The following is a 13095-nucleotide window of genomic DNA, read 5'->3' on the forward strand; positions in this document are numbered from 1 at the left end:
GTGTTTGAGTTTGCTTCTTTTCCTCTTCCCTCCTTCTCCCTTTTCCTTTTGTGTTGTGTCTCTTCAGATTGTAACCCTGAGGGCAGAGACGGTGCTATTTTTCATTGTTATGTAAGCCACTCGTCTGGGAGCCTTTCTGGCTGAAGAGCAGCATATGAATGCTTTGAATAAATACACATTCACTGGGTGGGTTTTTTGGGGTGGTGGTGGTGGGGAGTGGGGAGTCAATTACTGCAAGATGCCAATGTGCCCTACTTTACGAAGGACAGTCCTCTATTTGAAATGCTGTCAGTGGGCCACCCTCTGCCTATAGAGCGAGATGCACGCTGCAACCCCAGAGTCGTCTGCGACTGGACCTAACGGTCAGGAGACCCTTTACCTTTTATGTCCTCTTTTAACGATGCATTCCTCCTTAGGAGCAAGCGGCCAGCCTACCTCACAGGGCTGTTGTGAGGACAGGATGCAAAACTAGGAGAACTCCCTCCCCCCCACCATCTCCTTGGCAGAAAGGAAACTGTAATAATGAGTATTAAATATGGGTAGCGGATTTGAATTTCCAGTGTGCCAGGAGCAATTAACGAAAACAATGGATAGCTTGGAATTTCAAGGCATGTGCCAATAATGAGGACCACTCGTTTGCTTTGAAAGTTAGGGCAACTGTATTCTAAACCCAATCCTAAATCTTCAGCCACCTCCAAACTAGACATCCCGCCCCTCTTCTTTCCCTTTTTTAACCCAGACATCACATCTTGTGATTGCTGCATGCGTGCTTTTTAAATATATTTGCATTTCAAATACATTGCACTGGCTAAATAGAAGAGGGTGGGCTGACTGCATCATCCCCCCCCCCATTTACTATCTCCACCAAGAGGTGCAAATGGAAGGGGGGGGAGATCCAAGGCCACGTGATCCACAGGGTGGGGTTTCCCCTCCCCAGTTGCTATGGCAACTGTCTGGGACATGCATTCTCCCCCCCCCCCCCGCTTCGCTGGGTTTCATGGTGTGAGTCCAGGGAGGGGCGGGGACAAAAAGGCCCGGAGCTGCCATTGGCGGGGGCGCGCACGTGACGCATGCAGGAATGCTAATGAATCCTGTCCCCCCCTCCCGTCTTGCGCGCGCTGTCTGGTTTTTTTTTTTTGCATTTGCTGCTCGTGGCGCGCGCGCGGAGGGGGGGCAGGCTGGCTGGTCGCTGCGCATGCACGTGGAGGTCAGGTAAGGGGGCAGGGCGGCCTGTCAGGGTGCTGGTGGGGGACGTTGGGTGCGGAGGGGGTGTCTCCCCTTCCTCCTGCTGCTTCTCTTCCAAGGCCTGAGCATTGCAATGGTGTGTCCCCCCCCCCCCCCTTTTTGGTGGTGGTCGGGAAGGTGTCATTTGCGATGCTCTCTTGCAATAGGAACATGGGAAGCTGCATTCTTCCCGAGGCAGGTCATCGGTCCAGCTAGCTCAATACTGGCCGCACTGACCGGCAGCGGCTCTCCAGACATTCGCAGCCCCTACCTGGAAATGCCATTGGGGTTTGAACCTGGGACCAAGGCAGCTGCTCCACCTCTGAGCTGTTGTCTTTCACCTAAATGCAAAGCGAGGTTCTGAATTAAACTGGAACACGGGAAGCTGCCTTGTGCTGAAATCATTGGCCTATCCATCCCAGTATTGTCTACACCAGGCATGTCCAACAGGTAGATCAAGATCTACCAGTAGATCACTGGACGTCTGCGATAGATCACTGGTAGATCATTGGCTCCCCCCAAAGAAGCTGAACAACTTTGGCTCCCCAAAAAAGGGGGTAGATCACTGCCAGTTTTTAACTCTGTGAGTAGATTGCAGTCTCTTGTGAGTTGGCTATCCCTTGTCTACACTGACTGGCAGCAGCAGGGTGTCTCTCCTTACCTGGAGACGCCATTGGGGATTGAACCTGCATGCAAGGCAGACCCTCTACCCATTTGAGCTACAGCCCATTGCAGCCTATGCAACATTGCATAGGGAAGGGAGATGTGCTCAGCTGGACTCCTGGGTTCTTGGGTGGGACGATGGTTTTCAGATTTTTTCAATATCTCTTATCAAGCATAGGTACGGCATGGTCATGGTGACAGTCCTAACTCTTAATGTTCATAGAGCGCTTTTTGGGGGTATCTGCTTTAGATTGTAAGGCCCTCAGGGCAGAGAATGGAGGTTTTACTGACCTCTATGCAGCATCATGCATGTGGATGAGTCCTGTAGAAATAAATTCAGAAACTGTGAGTGGCTTTTCTGGATCAGGCCACACGATTTAGGGATAGCCAAAGTAACACCCTATCCCAGGGGTAGGCAACCTAAGGCCCGGGGGCCGGATGCAGCCCAATCGCCTTCTCAGTCTGGCCCGCAGACGGTCTGGGAATCAGCGTGCTTTTACATGAGTAGAATGTGTCCTTTTATTTAAAATGCATCTCTGGGTTATTTGTGGGGCCTGCCTGGTGCTTTTACATGAGTAGAAGGTGTGCTTTTATTTAAAATGCATCTCTGGGTTATTTGTGGGGCATAGGAATTCGTTCATTCCCCCCCCCCCCAAAAAAAATATATATATATATACTCCGGCCCACCACATGGCCTGAGGGACGGTGGACTGGCCCACGGCTGAAAAAGGTGGTTGACCCCTGCCCTATCCAGATGTTACTGGACTGTAGCACTTTCCCACCACGACCATTGGCTGCTGTAGCAGGGGCTGATGGGAAATGGAGTCCAGTGACATTGGGAGGGCAGGACATTGACTAGCACTTTGTGGCAAACATGGCCAGATGGATGCCTTCAGGGTGCCCTTCAGACTGCTGCCTGACCACATCTGTTACCCTTATCTGTTAGTCATGAAGGCTATCTAATAGATAAGGCCATGGTCATCACCACATCTTACTGTGTCACATGAATAACAGAATCATAGAATTGCAGAGTGGGTTCCAGGCACCACGAGGGTCATCTAGTCCAACCCCAGCAATGCAGGAATCTTTAGCTCAACATGGGACTCGAACCAATGTTCCTGAGATTAAGAAATTGGCGCCACCCAATTTAGCCCCCTGCTGCTCGCATGTGGCCCTCAGAAGAAGGTTCCGCGTGAGGGAATGAAGGGCTTCTCCCGCTCTTGGACCTCAAGCCACACTTGTTCCAGCAAGCATTTGGCCCCTCGTAAGCTGGTGTGGTGTTGAGCATTGGGGGTATCGGTTGCGGTTGCAAAAAGATTTAGGCCACCTGGCATCGTGGCTGAAAGATGGCGCCTCAGAAGTGGGAAGTCCCTGATTCCAGTCTCGCACGGTGGCCTTTTTTGCTGGGATCAGCGACACATTGAGAGCGAGGCAGTGTCATGGAGTGGTTAGAGTGTTGGTATTAAAGGGAGGGACGGGGTGGCGCTGTGGGTTAAACCACAGAGCCTAGGGCTTGCCGATCAGAAGGTCGGCGGTTCGAATCCCCGTGACGGGGTGAGCTCCCATTGCTCAGTCCCAGCTCCTGCCAACCGAGGAGTTCGAAAGCACGTCAAAGTGTAAGTAGATAAATAGGTACCGCTCCGGCGGGAAGGTTAACAGTGTTTCTGTGCACTGCTCTGGTTCGCCAGAAGCGGCTTAGTCATGCTGGCCACATGACCTGGAAGCTGTACGCCGGCTCCCTCGGCCAGTAAAGTGAGATGAGCGCACAACCCCAGAGTCGGCCACGACTGGACCTAATGGTCGGGGTCCCTTTACCTTTATTAAAGGGAGACCTGAGTTCATATCCTGTGCTTGGCTCCAAGGCTTCCTGGGCTTTCCAGAAGAACAGCCCATTCATTACCTCCAACCACCCTCTCTACCTTGCAGGATTACGGTATTGTGCGGATGGGAGACAGGAGACAGTGTGTACATTGTGGTGGGGGTTGAGCGGGGAACAGAAGGAAGGTCTGCTGCAATCGGCCTTGAAAAGGGGCTCTCTCTCTATTAAAGCCCTTATTACGGAATAGATCCAAGGTCCCTTGTGGGAGGAATTGCCTTGAAATGGAGATGAGATGAGTAAGCTGCATTTGGGGGGGGGGGGGGTTGAGCGCAGGGGGAAGGTTGAATTCTTAATTTTTGCTTGATGTCTTTTTTCCTCCCTCTACTCCCCCCCCCCCCCCATATGGCAGGCTGATTAATTTGTGGCTCCCTAATGGCAAACAATGAGCTGAAGGGATTCTGACTCCTTGTCTGGAAGCGTCTGGTAGCTCCCAAGTCCAGGGTTTGTGAGGGTGGCATAATAGGGTTCCTGGTTTCCCATTCCTTATTTATTCATTTACAAAAAACATTTATATACCGCTGCAGTTTACGCCACTATCAAAGCGGTTTGCAGCAATAGAAGCATCATAATCATCATTAATATTCATTTCATTTCTATACTGCTTTATATTTTCAATAACCTTCCCCCCTGCAATAAATCTATTCAAACGTTATAATCAGAATTTGGCTAAATGTTGCGGAAAGATGTATTTCTAGTAGGAATAGGAAACTTTTCAGCAGGCATTTAAAAGTTGGCCCAGAAGGTGCGCTTGTTTTACTCTGGTGTTCCACCCTAAACCAAAACCTGGGCTGCCATCCTGTACCCAACTAGGTGAGAGTAAGCCCCATGGCACACAAAGAGACTTACAGTGGTACCTCGGTTTACAAACTTAATCCATTCCGGAAGTCCGTTTTTAAACCAAAGCCATTCTTAAACCGAGGTAAAGTTTGCTAACCGGGACACTACTTCCGGTTTTGCGGAGTTCGTATACCAAATAGTTCGTAAACAGGGCTGTTCTTAAATCGAGGTACCACTGTACAGTGGTACCTCAGGTTAAGAACTTAATTCGTTCTGGAGGTCCGTTCTTAACCTGAAACTGTTCTTAACCTGAGGTACCACTTTAGCTAATGGGGCCTCCCACTGCCACTGTGTCACCAGTGCACGATTTCTGTTCTCATCCTGAGGTAAAGTTTTTAACCTGAGGTACTACTTCCGGGTTAGCGGAGTCTGTAACCTGAAGCATCTGTAACCTGAAGCGTCTGTAACCCAAGGTACCATTGTATTTCTGTGTGGACTCGTGTTAGGTAGTGTTAGGTAGCTCTATGGCCCATTCTTGACAAGCGCCTGGTCTTTAGCCCATGCACAACAGCAGGGGACTGTTCCTAAGCCTCTTTGCAAAGTTTCTCCCCTTGAGTTTTGCAGGGAGGACTCGAACACTTATTGTAAAGTAGTAGCTGCAGAAAACGGCTTCTCGGGAGTACCAAAGTCCCGCAGGAAAAATGCATCCTGGCAGCCAGGAACAAAAGGAAGGGCAAACTAGAGAGATTTCAAGGACTAGGGGAAAAAATGAGATGGAAAGGAAGGAAAAGAGCAGCTCACTACGGTCCCTGACTTCACCCACTGGCTAAAAAGACTGAGCAGCCAGGCTGGCTCACTTCACAATAGTCACTTAGAGACTTGTATTTTATTTATTATTTAATGAAAGCTCAGCGCTGGCTGGGACTCCTGGTCAGGGGCTCCAGTTAAGGCCTTCATGGGCACTGTGTTGGTGCCCCCGATTTCTACGGGGCCCAAGTTCTCTACCCCTGCCATAGAGGGATGCCCCATCCTCTCCAACCCACAGAGAAGGGGGATGTCGGCCTTGCAGTTGCTAACCAGCCGTTCAGCAGTGAACTTGTGGAAGGAACTTCAGAAAGCCTTGCCACAGTAGTTCATGTACAGGTTATTTCAAGACTGGATTGCTGCAGTGCGCTTCATGTGGGGCTTCCCTTGCTGACAGGAGTGAGGCTTTGGCAGTTGGAAACTCCTATAGCTCAGAAATCTGCACTGGTCGCTGATCTGCTACAGGGCCAAGTTCAATGTGTTACTATTAGTATCTAAAGCCCTTAACAACTTGGGACCAGTTTACCTATGAGTTCGCCTTACCTATGAGATGCACTCACTTGACCCCTTTGATCTGCAGAACTGTCCCTGCTACACCCTGTATTTTTTTCCTCCAAAAATTTTATTGGTTTTCACAATATTATAAAAAACAAACAAACACACAAGACAAACAAACAAAACAAACATAAATCATAGCCTTATTGAAAATTAGTTATTAACTTTGTTAAGTGACTTCCTCGCTTCCCCTTAGTTGAATTTCATTGCATGTCCTTTTAACGGTTTTCCAAATCCCAATTTTTATGAAATTTAACTTAAACATTAACATCCTTAAATCTTCACCATATAGAATTAAACATATTACTTCATCACTTAACATAAATAAAATCCTAAGCCCATTAAGTATCTGCAAGCTATTTCCAGTTAATTTAACTTAACAAATTTAACTAAATAATCATTAAATTTATTCCATTCTTCCTGATACTCCTCCTCCTTCTGGTCGCGGACTCTTCCGGTTAGAGTCCGGAAGAGTGCTACACCCTGTATTTGTAAGGCATGGATCTTTTACTGTGGTGGCATCTACACTGTGGAACTCCCTGCCTCTTGATATCAGGCAGGCTCCTTTGCTGTACTCCTTTCAGCGCATGCCAAAAACATTTTTGTGTAGGCAAGCGTACCCAGACATGTAGAACGTTGGTGTATGTTTTAATTTGTTTTTTTTCTTTATTATTGAGTTTATCTTTCAAATGTTTTAACAAGTTGCTTTTTACTTTAAAAATATATATGTTATTCTCTTTGTAAACCACTTGGAGGTCTTTTTGTTTTTTTAAAAGACCAATCAAGCTGTGTATAAATTTTATGTAATAAAGGAAGGAAGGAAGAAGGGGCCCTCTCCTCTTTTGATTTCTTTCCTTGCCTCCTTAGAACCTTGCGGCTGCAATGGCCTTCGGGTGGGTTTGATGGATGGCAGGTGTCAATCGACGGATTGCTCCAAAGATGTTTTACTGGAGAGCTGGGCTGACCTTGGGTGTGAGGGGAAATACATCAGCCCCCTCCAACCCCATGCATTCCCCTCTCATAACTCTCCGTGTTTCCTGCCGGAAATAGATGCTTCCGTAACCCTAATACATTTTTAAATGCTCCATGTTTATCAGACGGCGTCTTCCAGGCAATTAGTCCTTGTTGGAGGATAGGGGGAAGGCAAGGAGGCGAGTGGGCAGCCCTTAGCCTTTCATGCATGTGGAATTCTGTGAAGGTTTGGGGAGCGTTTAGCTGAAGGAACGGAAAGCTGAGCTTCTTTGGGATTCAGTTAAGACAAAGAACCAAGGGTCTAGCCCTCATGGGTACACAGAACAGTGTTCAATATTCAGTGGATGTGTGTTGTGTAGGCCTTGGAAGAGTTCTGGATGAGTCCTTCATTATCTGGAGTAATATTTCCTTTCTCTCCCCATCACCCTTGCCCCAATTTCGGTTTTTCTTCTTTCTCTACCCATACATTTTGTTTTTGCTATTTTTTAAAATGGTCCTCCTCTCTTTATTTGCAGTCCACAAAAATGCCCATTGCTACAACTGGAAAACACATAATCACAGATCACTTTCAAAAACTCTGTTGTTTGTTCTGCTACTTATTAAGCTTCCCCTGATCAAGCCTGTCTTTTTCTTTTTTATCATATTTTGATGGTTTTCAGATATAACTGGACTAAGGAAACAACAATAACCGTTGGAAGTTCTGAGGCATGACTAACAGGTTCATTTATTTCAATGGGCCTAGTTCTAAATAGGGCTATCATTGGGTGTAGCCCACGGCCTGGAATACAGCAGATCTCTACACACCTAAAATGTGGCTAAAAGAATCCTAGAAATTGCAATTTCTCAGAAAATAGCTAGACTATAACAGTAAGGATTGGCTGTCTTCTGAGGAACCCATAGATAACCTGTTTTACCGTATTTTTTGCTCTATAAGACTCACCTTTTCCCTCCTAAAAAGTAAGGGGAAATGTGTGTGCGTCTTACGGAGCGAATGCAGGCTGCGCAGCTATCCCAGAAGCCAGAACAGCAAGAGGGATTGCTGCTTTCACTGAGCAGCAATCCCTCTTGCTGTCCTGACTCCTGAGATTCAGAATATTTTTTTTCTTGTTTTCCTCCTCCAAAAACTAGGTGCATCTTGTGGTCTGGTGCGTCTTATAGAGCGAAAAATACGGTATTTGTTTTGAATTGGTGTTCTGGGTGTGATTCCAGACTGTAAAAAGGCAAGCCCAGAATTGCATCTCTGCATGAGTTGCTGAAAGAAGCCCTTTTTTCCCCTTCAAAGAAGGGCTTTGTGCCTGCAGCAGGAGTGATCTAATCGTCCTTGATGGGAAGGAAGTGTTTAGCAGCATTTGAGCTCAGCGGAGGCTTAGGTCAGAGCAGTGATTCATACAGAGATACAGCAGGAAGCCTCCACCTTTGGGGATTTTCTGCACTTAAGTTGCATTAAGCAGTTTGTGCACTGTGGGAGTGTATCAGCAAGTTGAGCCAACATTGCAGCCTTTTCTGAGCATGCTGAATGTGAAACAGAGCCTCTGTTTGGTGTTTTTAAATAGTGTCTTCCAGCCAGTCCCTTCCTACCAAACAGAGTGCATTGCAGTTAGCTGAACCACAGCAATGTGTGCTGAAGGGCATTGCAACACCATTGCGTTTGCTGGCGGCAGATGGCCTCACGGCTTTGCTTCCAGAGCGGCGAAGGGGTTGCTGCTCTTGTGAGGGTAAAGGGCAAGTGTAATTGGGGAGAAGAGAGGCAGTTTCTTCTGCTGGCCTTGCTAGCTGTGCACCTTGTTTAAAGTCCATGTGACATAATGCCAGCCAAGGAAAGTCAAGAGCAGCCGTTGGCCTGCCAGGTCTTTTTGTAAAAGATAAAATAAATGGCAGCCAGCTCAGATCAGGGAGCAGTCATAAATTTCCGTGTTTTTAATCATCATTAAGTTGCAAACGTTGCAGCAGCAGCAGCAGCTGGGAATGCCTAAATGGGAGGGGGACCCCGGCTGCGGATGCACCAGGCTGAGTGGGCTGCCATGATTCCGGCGCTATTTCCGGAAGATTTACAGCTATGGAGCTTGTAAGCAGACAGAGGCCATTTGTGAAGGCTAATGGAAAGCTCCATAATAGCACTTTATAGAAGCTTACATATATTTGACTCCTAAATTTTTTTATATATATAGAGAGAATGAGTAAGCTTCCGGTCCATATGGAGGCAAAGGTAAAAATGTGGAAGGGTTAATGGGGGCATCATTGCCTGGTAAAAGCTCAGAAGGCGCAGAGGGTCAAGTCATCTCAGGAGGCAGGAATAAGGGGAGGAGGCAGGCGAGCGAAAGGGAAGACGCCTGCTCCATTTAGCTCTATATCATCCACACTGACTGGCAGCAGCTCACCAGAGCTTCCGACGGGGTCTTTCCCATCCATACCTTGAGATGCTGACGGCTAGACTTGGGAGCTTCAAAGTGCAAAGCCAAGTGGAGAGTGTTGGTCCTTCTTCCAAAGTTAAGCTAAGGTTCTATTTCTCTGAATCAAAGAGCTGATTTTGAAGAGGAAGTTGCCTTGTAGCGAGCCAGACCATTGGTCCCGCCAGTTCAGCTTTGTCTGTACTGACTGGCCAGGACTAGTCAGGGTTTTGGGAGGGAGTTTCTCTGCCCTACCTAGAGATGCTGGAGGTTGAATTGGGACCATCCACATATAAAGGAGGGGCTCAGCACTGAGCCGGATGAGTATGAGGTGCCATGATAGAAGTGTAAAAAACAATGCAGATAAAAGAAAGCTCTTCTTCATGCAGTACATAGTTTAACTGTGGAACTCCCTGCCAGTGGAGGCAGTGATGTCAATCAACCTGGGTGGCTTTAAAAGAGGATGGGACACATTTGTGGAGGATAACACTATCAATGGCTACTAGCCAGGGTGGCTATGCTCTGCCCTGAGGGATAGCTTAGTTGGTAGTGCATGAGACTCTTAATCTCAGGGTCGTGGGTTTGAGTCCCAGGGTGGGCGAAAAAGTCCTGCGTTGCAGGGGGTTGGACTAGATGACCCTGCCCCTGGTCCCTTCCAACTCTACAAGGCTGCGATTCCGGCTTTGCGGTCCAGAGGCAGTTATGCTTCTGAATACCTGTTACTGGAAGCTGCAGGAGGGGAGAGGGCTCTTGCGTTCGCTGGTTTCCAATGGGTGTCTGGTTGGTCAGTGTGAGAACAGGATGCTGAACTAGATGGGTCCCCTTAGGCCTGGTCTTCTGAAGGTCCTGTCCATCACTTAGCCTTGGTGGTCCTTTTACTTCAGTGAGGAAAGGCGGAAGTGCTGGTTTGTTAAACCAGTGAGAAAGCAGAGGAAGACCTATGATCAGGTGTATTTTCCTAGGAGTGCAGGAAGAGAAACCCTTTCCTCCCTCACTCTGGATAACCAGAACTCCAGCACACCATGCAAGCCATAGATTCAGGGCAGACTTCTTTGCATGGCAGGAAATTAACCTGTGGAACTCACCGTCCTAAGCCGTGGTGATGTCAGGTTTCTAAAGATGACATGAAAGTGGGATTGAGCTACTTTATAGGAGATGGGCTTTTCCACGGCTACCAGCCCACATTTTGTTGTTGTTGTTTAGTCATTTAGTTGTGTCCGCCTCTTCGTGACCCCATGGACCTGAGCACGCCAGGCACTCCTGTCTTCCACTGCCTCCCGCATTCTGGTAGCTTCGAGAACACTGTCCAACCATCTCGTCCTCTGTCGTCCCCTTCTCCTTGTGCCCTCCATCTTTCCCAACATCAGGTTTTTTTTCTGGGGAGTCTTCTCTTCTCATGAGGTGGCCAAAGTCTTGGAGCCTCAGCTTCAGGATCTGTCCTTCCAGTGAGCACTCAGGGCTGATTTCATTAAGAATGGATAGGTTTGATCTTCTTGCAGTCCATGGGACTCTCAAAAGTCTCCTCCAGCACCAATAATTCAAAAGCATCGATTCTTCGGCGATCAGTCTTCTTTATGGTCCAGTTCTCACTTCCATACATCACTACTCCAGCCCACACTAGCTAAGCTGAACTTCCAGGTTTCTGACCGTGCTGCTCTTGGGGTACCAGTGGTTGGAGGGCAGAGAGTTCTCATAGAATCATAGAGTGGGAATTATCTAGTTGCAAGGCAAGAATATGCCCTTGCCCCTTACAACCTGCAACCTTGATGTTGTCAGCACCACGCTCTAGCCCTGTGAGCTCTTGCTTTCGTGCTGTGTTTGTGAGCTTCTCAGGACAGGAACATTCAGTTGGAAACACCGAGGGACTTGGGATATTGGACTAGAGAGGCCTTGGATCTGACCCCGAAAGGTGGGGAATCTCCAGCCCTCCAAGTGCCATTGGACTATAGTTCCCATTATCCCTGACTTCCTCACCCCCAGTTGTGTTTTTTGATGCTTTTGCAGATGGACTTCGTGTTGGTTTTTTTTAAGGGCTAGCAAACTCAAATTAATTTGTGCTGAATACTTTCTCCTCGCCCGCCCCCACCCTCCCAGAAATGGCTAATTTATATGCTAAGTAGCCTGATGGAAATCGATGGCGCCTGCCGATCAATAGGGGATCCTACGGGCACCATTGACCAGGGCCGGCTAATGGAAGTCCTTTCGAGGCAGCGCCAGCAATGAAAACGGAACAATTAGGGGACGATAAATGGGCCCACTGGAGGGGGGCAGGGGGAACACTTGAGTGCCTCATATTTGAGTGATATGGGTTCATTGCCCCTTCCCCTCCCCTCGTGTAGGAGGGTTCCTCCTCCTCTGCGGTGATTGCCTTTATTTTCTCCTGGGGGTTTCAAGAAGGTTTCAACTGTGTGGTTTGGAGAAACCTCCCCAGTAGCCAAGGCTTGGATGGCTTCAGAAGAAGATCAGACAAATTCATGGAGGAGAGAGCAACTGAGGGCTCCTTGATAGCTATGCTCTGCCTCCATGGTCATGCTTCTCTTGTTGGAAACCACAGGAGGGGAGAGAGCGGTCTTGTTTTTGGTTCCTGCTTGCAGGTTTCCCCCGGGACATCTGGTTGGCCACTGTGAGAATGATCTGGATTAGATGGGCCAGTGGCCTATTCCATCAGACTCTTCTTACTTTCTTAAGGCTGCAGTGTGGACACACAAACACTAAATATAGTGGCAAGCACAGAATTCAATTTTCTGATAGGTCGCATTTTCCCCACTTTCTTTTTTTAAAAGAGCCACTCAAGTTTCTAGACCTTAAGGTTCTACTCAAGGCAGTCTGGATTCAAGACCCAGTGAAAACTCCAAAGCAAAAGAGGTTGCTGAATAAGACTTTTTTCAGTGTTCAGAGAGTTTGAGGTTCAGTTTGATCAAGCTGCTGCTTATTTTTGCAAAATTAAATACAGGTTGCAGAATTTCGTAGAATCATAGAATGTAGAGTGGATCAACTAGTCCAACCCTCTGCAATGCATGAATCACAGCTCAATAATCCTGGACAGGTGGCCATCAAACCTCTGATTAAAAACCTCCACCTTCCAACACAGTCTTTTTTGCTGCTGAACAGCTCTTACCCTCAGAAAGTTCTTCCTAATGTCTAGTCGGAATCTCCTCTCTCGTAATCTGAATCGACTCACTCGGGTCCTGTCCTTTGCGAGCAGCAGAAAAGAAGCTTTCTCCATCTTCCATGGGACAGCCCTTTAGATATTTGAAGACGGCTATCTCCCAACTCCCTCCGCTGTTCCTCATAAAGCTTGGCTTCATTTTTTCTGAGTTACGGTTTTAGTTTGCATTGGCAAAGCCTGTGTGTGTGAATACTTTAACATCTTAATTTCTTGCTCAGGGAGGCTCTTGGAACTTGGAGAGGTCCCTTCGCTTTGTTGGCAGAAGTGGGTTTCTGTGCCCATGCCCCAAGATGTGCTGTTGCCAGCTGGACCGGGATAGATTGCGGCCGCTGCGGGGACATCCCTTCCCTTTCCACCTTTCCGCGGTGCGGTTGTGCCTACCTTGAGCTTGGTCCTTGGTCCTCCCTTGCGCTGGGAAGCTCCTGGGTGAGGTGGGCACTCTGTCTTTCCGCACACCCCCCCAGGCTCGTATCAGTCTCTTAACGTGTCCCTTGGGAGTCATGCTAAGCCGCTTGGCTGACCCTTTGAGATTAAAAGGAACGTGCGCATGCCACCAGCCCCCTGAAACTATTTGCATGAAATACTGCAGGCAAAACGGCAAGGCCCTGATTGGTGGTTGCTAAGCGACATCATAATCATCAGGAAATTAGGCTCTCTTCTTTATC

The 13095-nt window shown here is 48.0% G+C and overlaps 1 protein-coding gene across 3 annotated transcripts in view; it reads left to right on the forward strand.

Annotated features, from left to right (window-relative positions):
• The first annotated feature begins 1157 nt into the window (after positions 1-1157).
• Positions 1158-13095, forward strand: part of PHC2 (polyhomeotic homolog 2) — a 61079-nt gene continuing 49141 nt past the window's right edge. For all 3 annotated transcript variants that reach the window (XM_079986861.1, XM_079986863.1, XM_079986862.1), the window contains exon 1: positions 1158-1212. In XM_079986861.1, coding sequence (XP_079842987.1) covers positions 1196-1212 — 17 coding nt within the window. In that variant the 5' untranslated portion in view covers positions 1158-1195. The remainder of the gene's footprint in view (positions 1213-13095) is intronic.

This window comes from Podarcis cretensis, assembly GCF_951804945.1.
Source record: "Podarcis cretensis genome assembly, chromosome: 8".
NCBI classification, from domain to species: domain Eukaryota; kingdom Metazoa; phylum Chordata; class Lepidosauria; order Squamata; family Lacertidae; genus Podarcis; species Podarcis cretensis.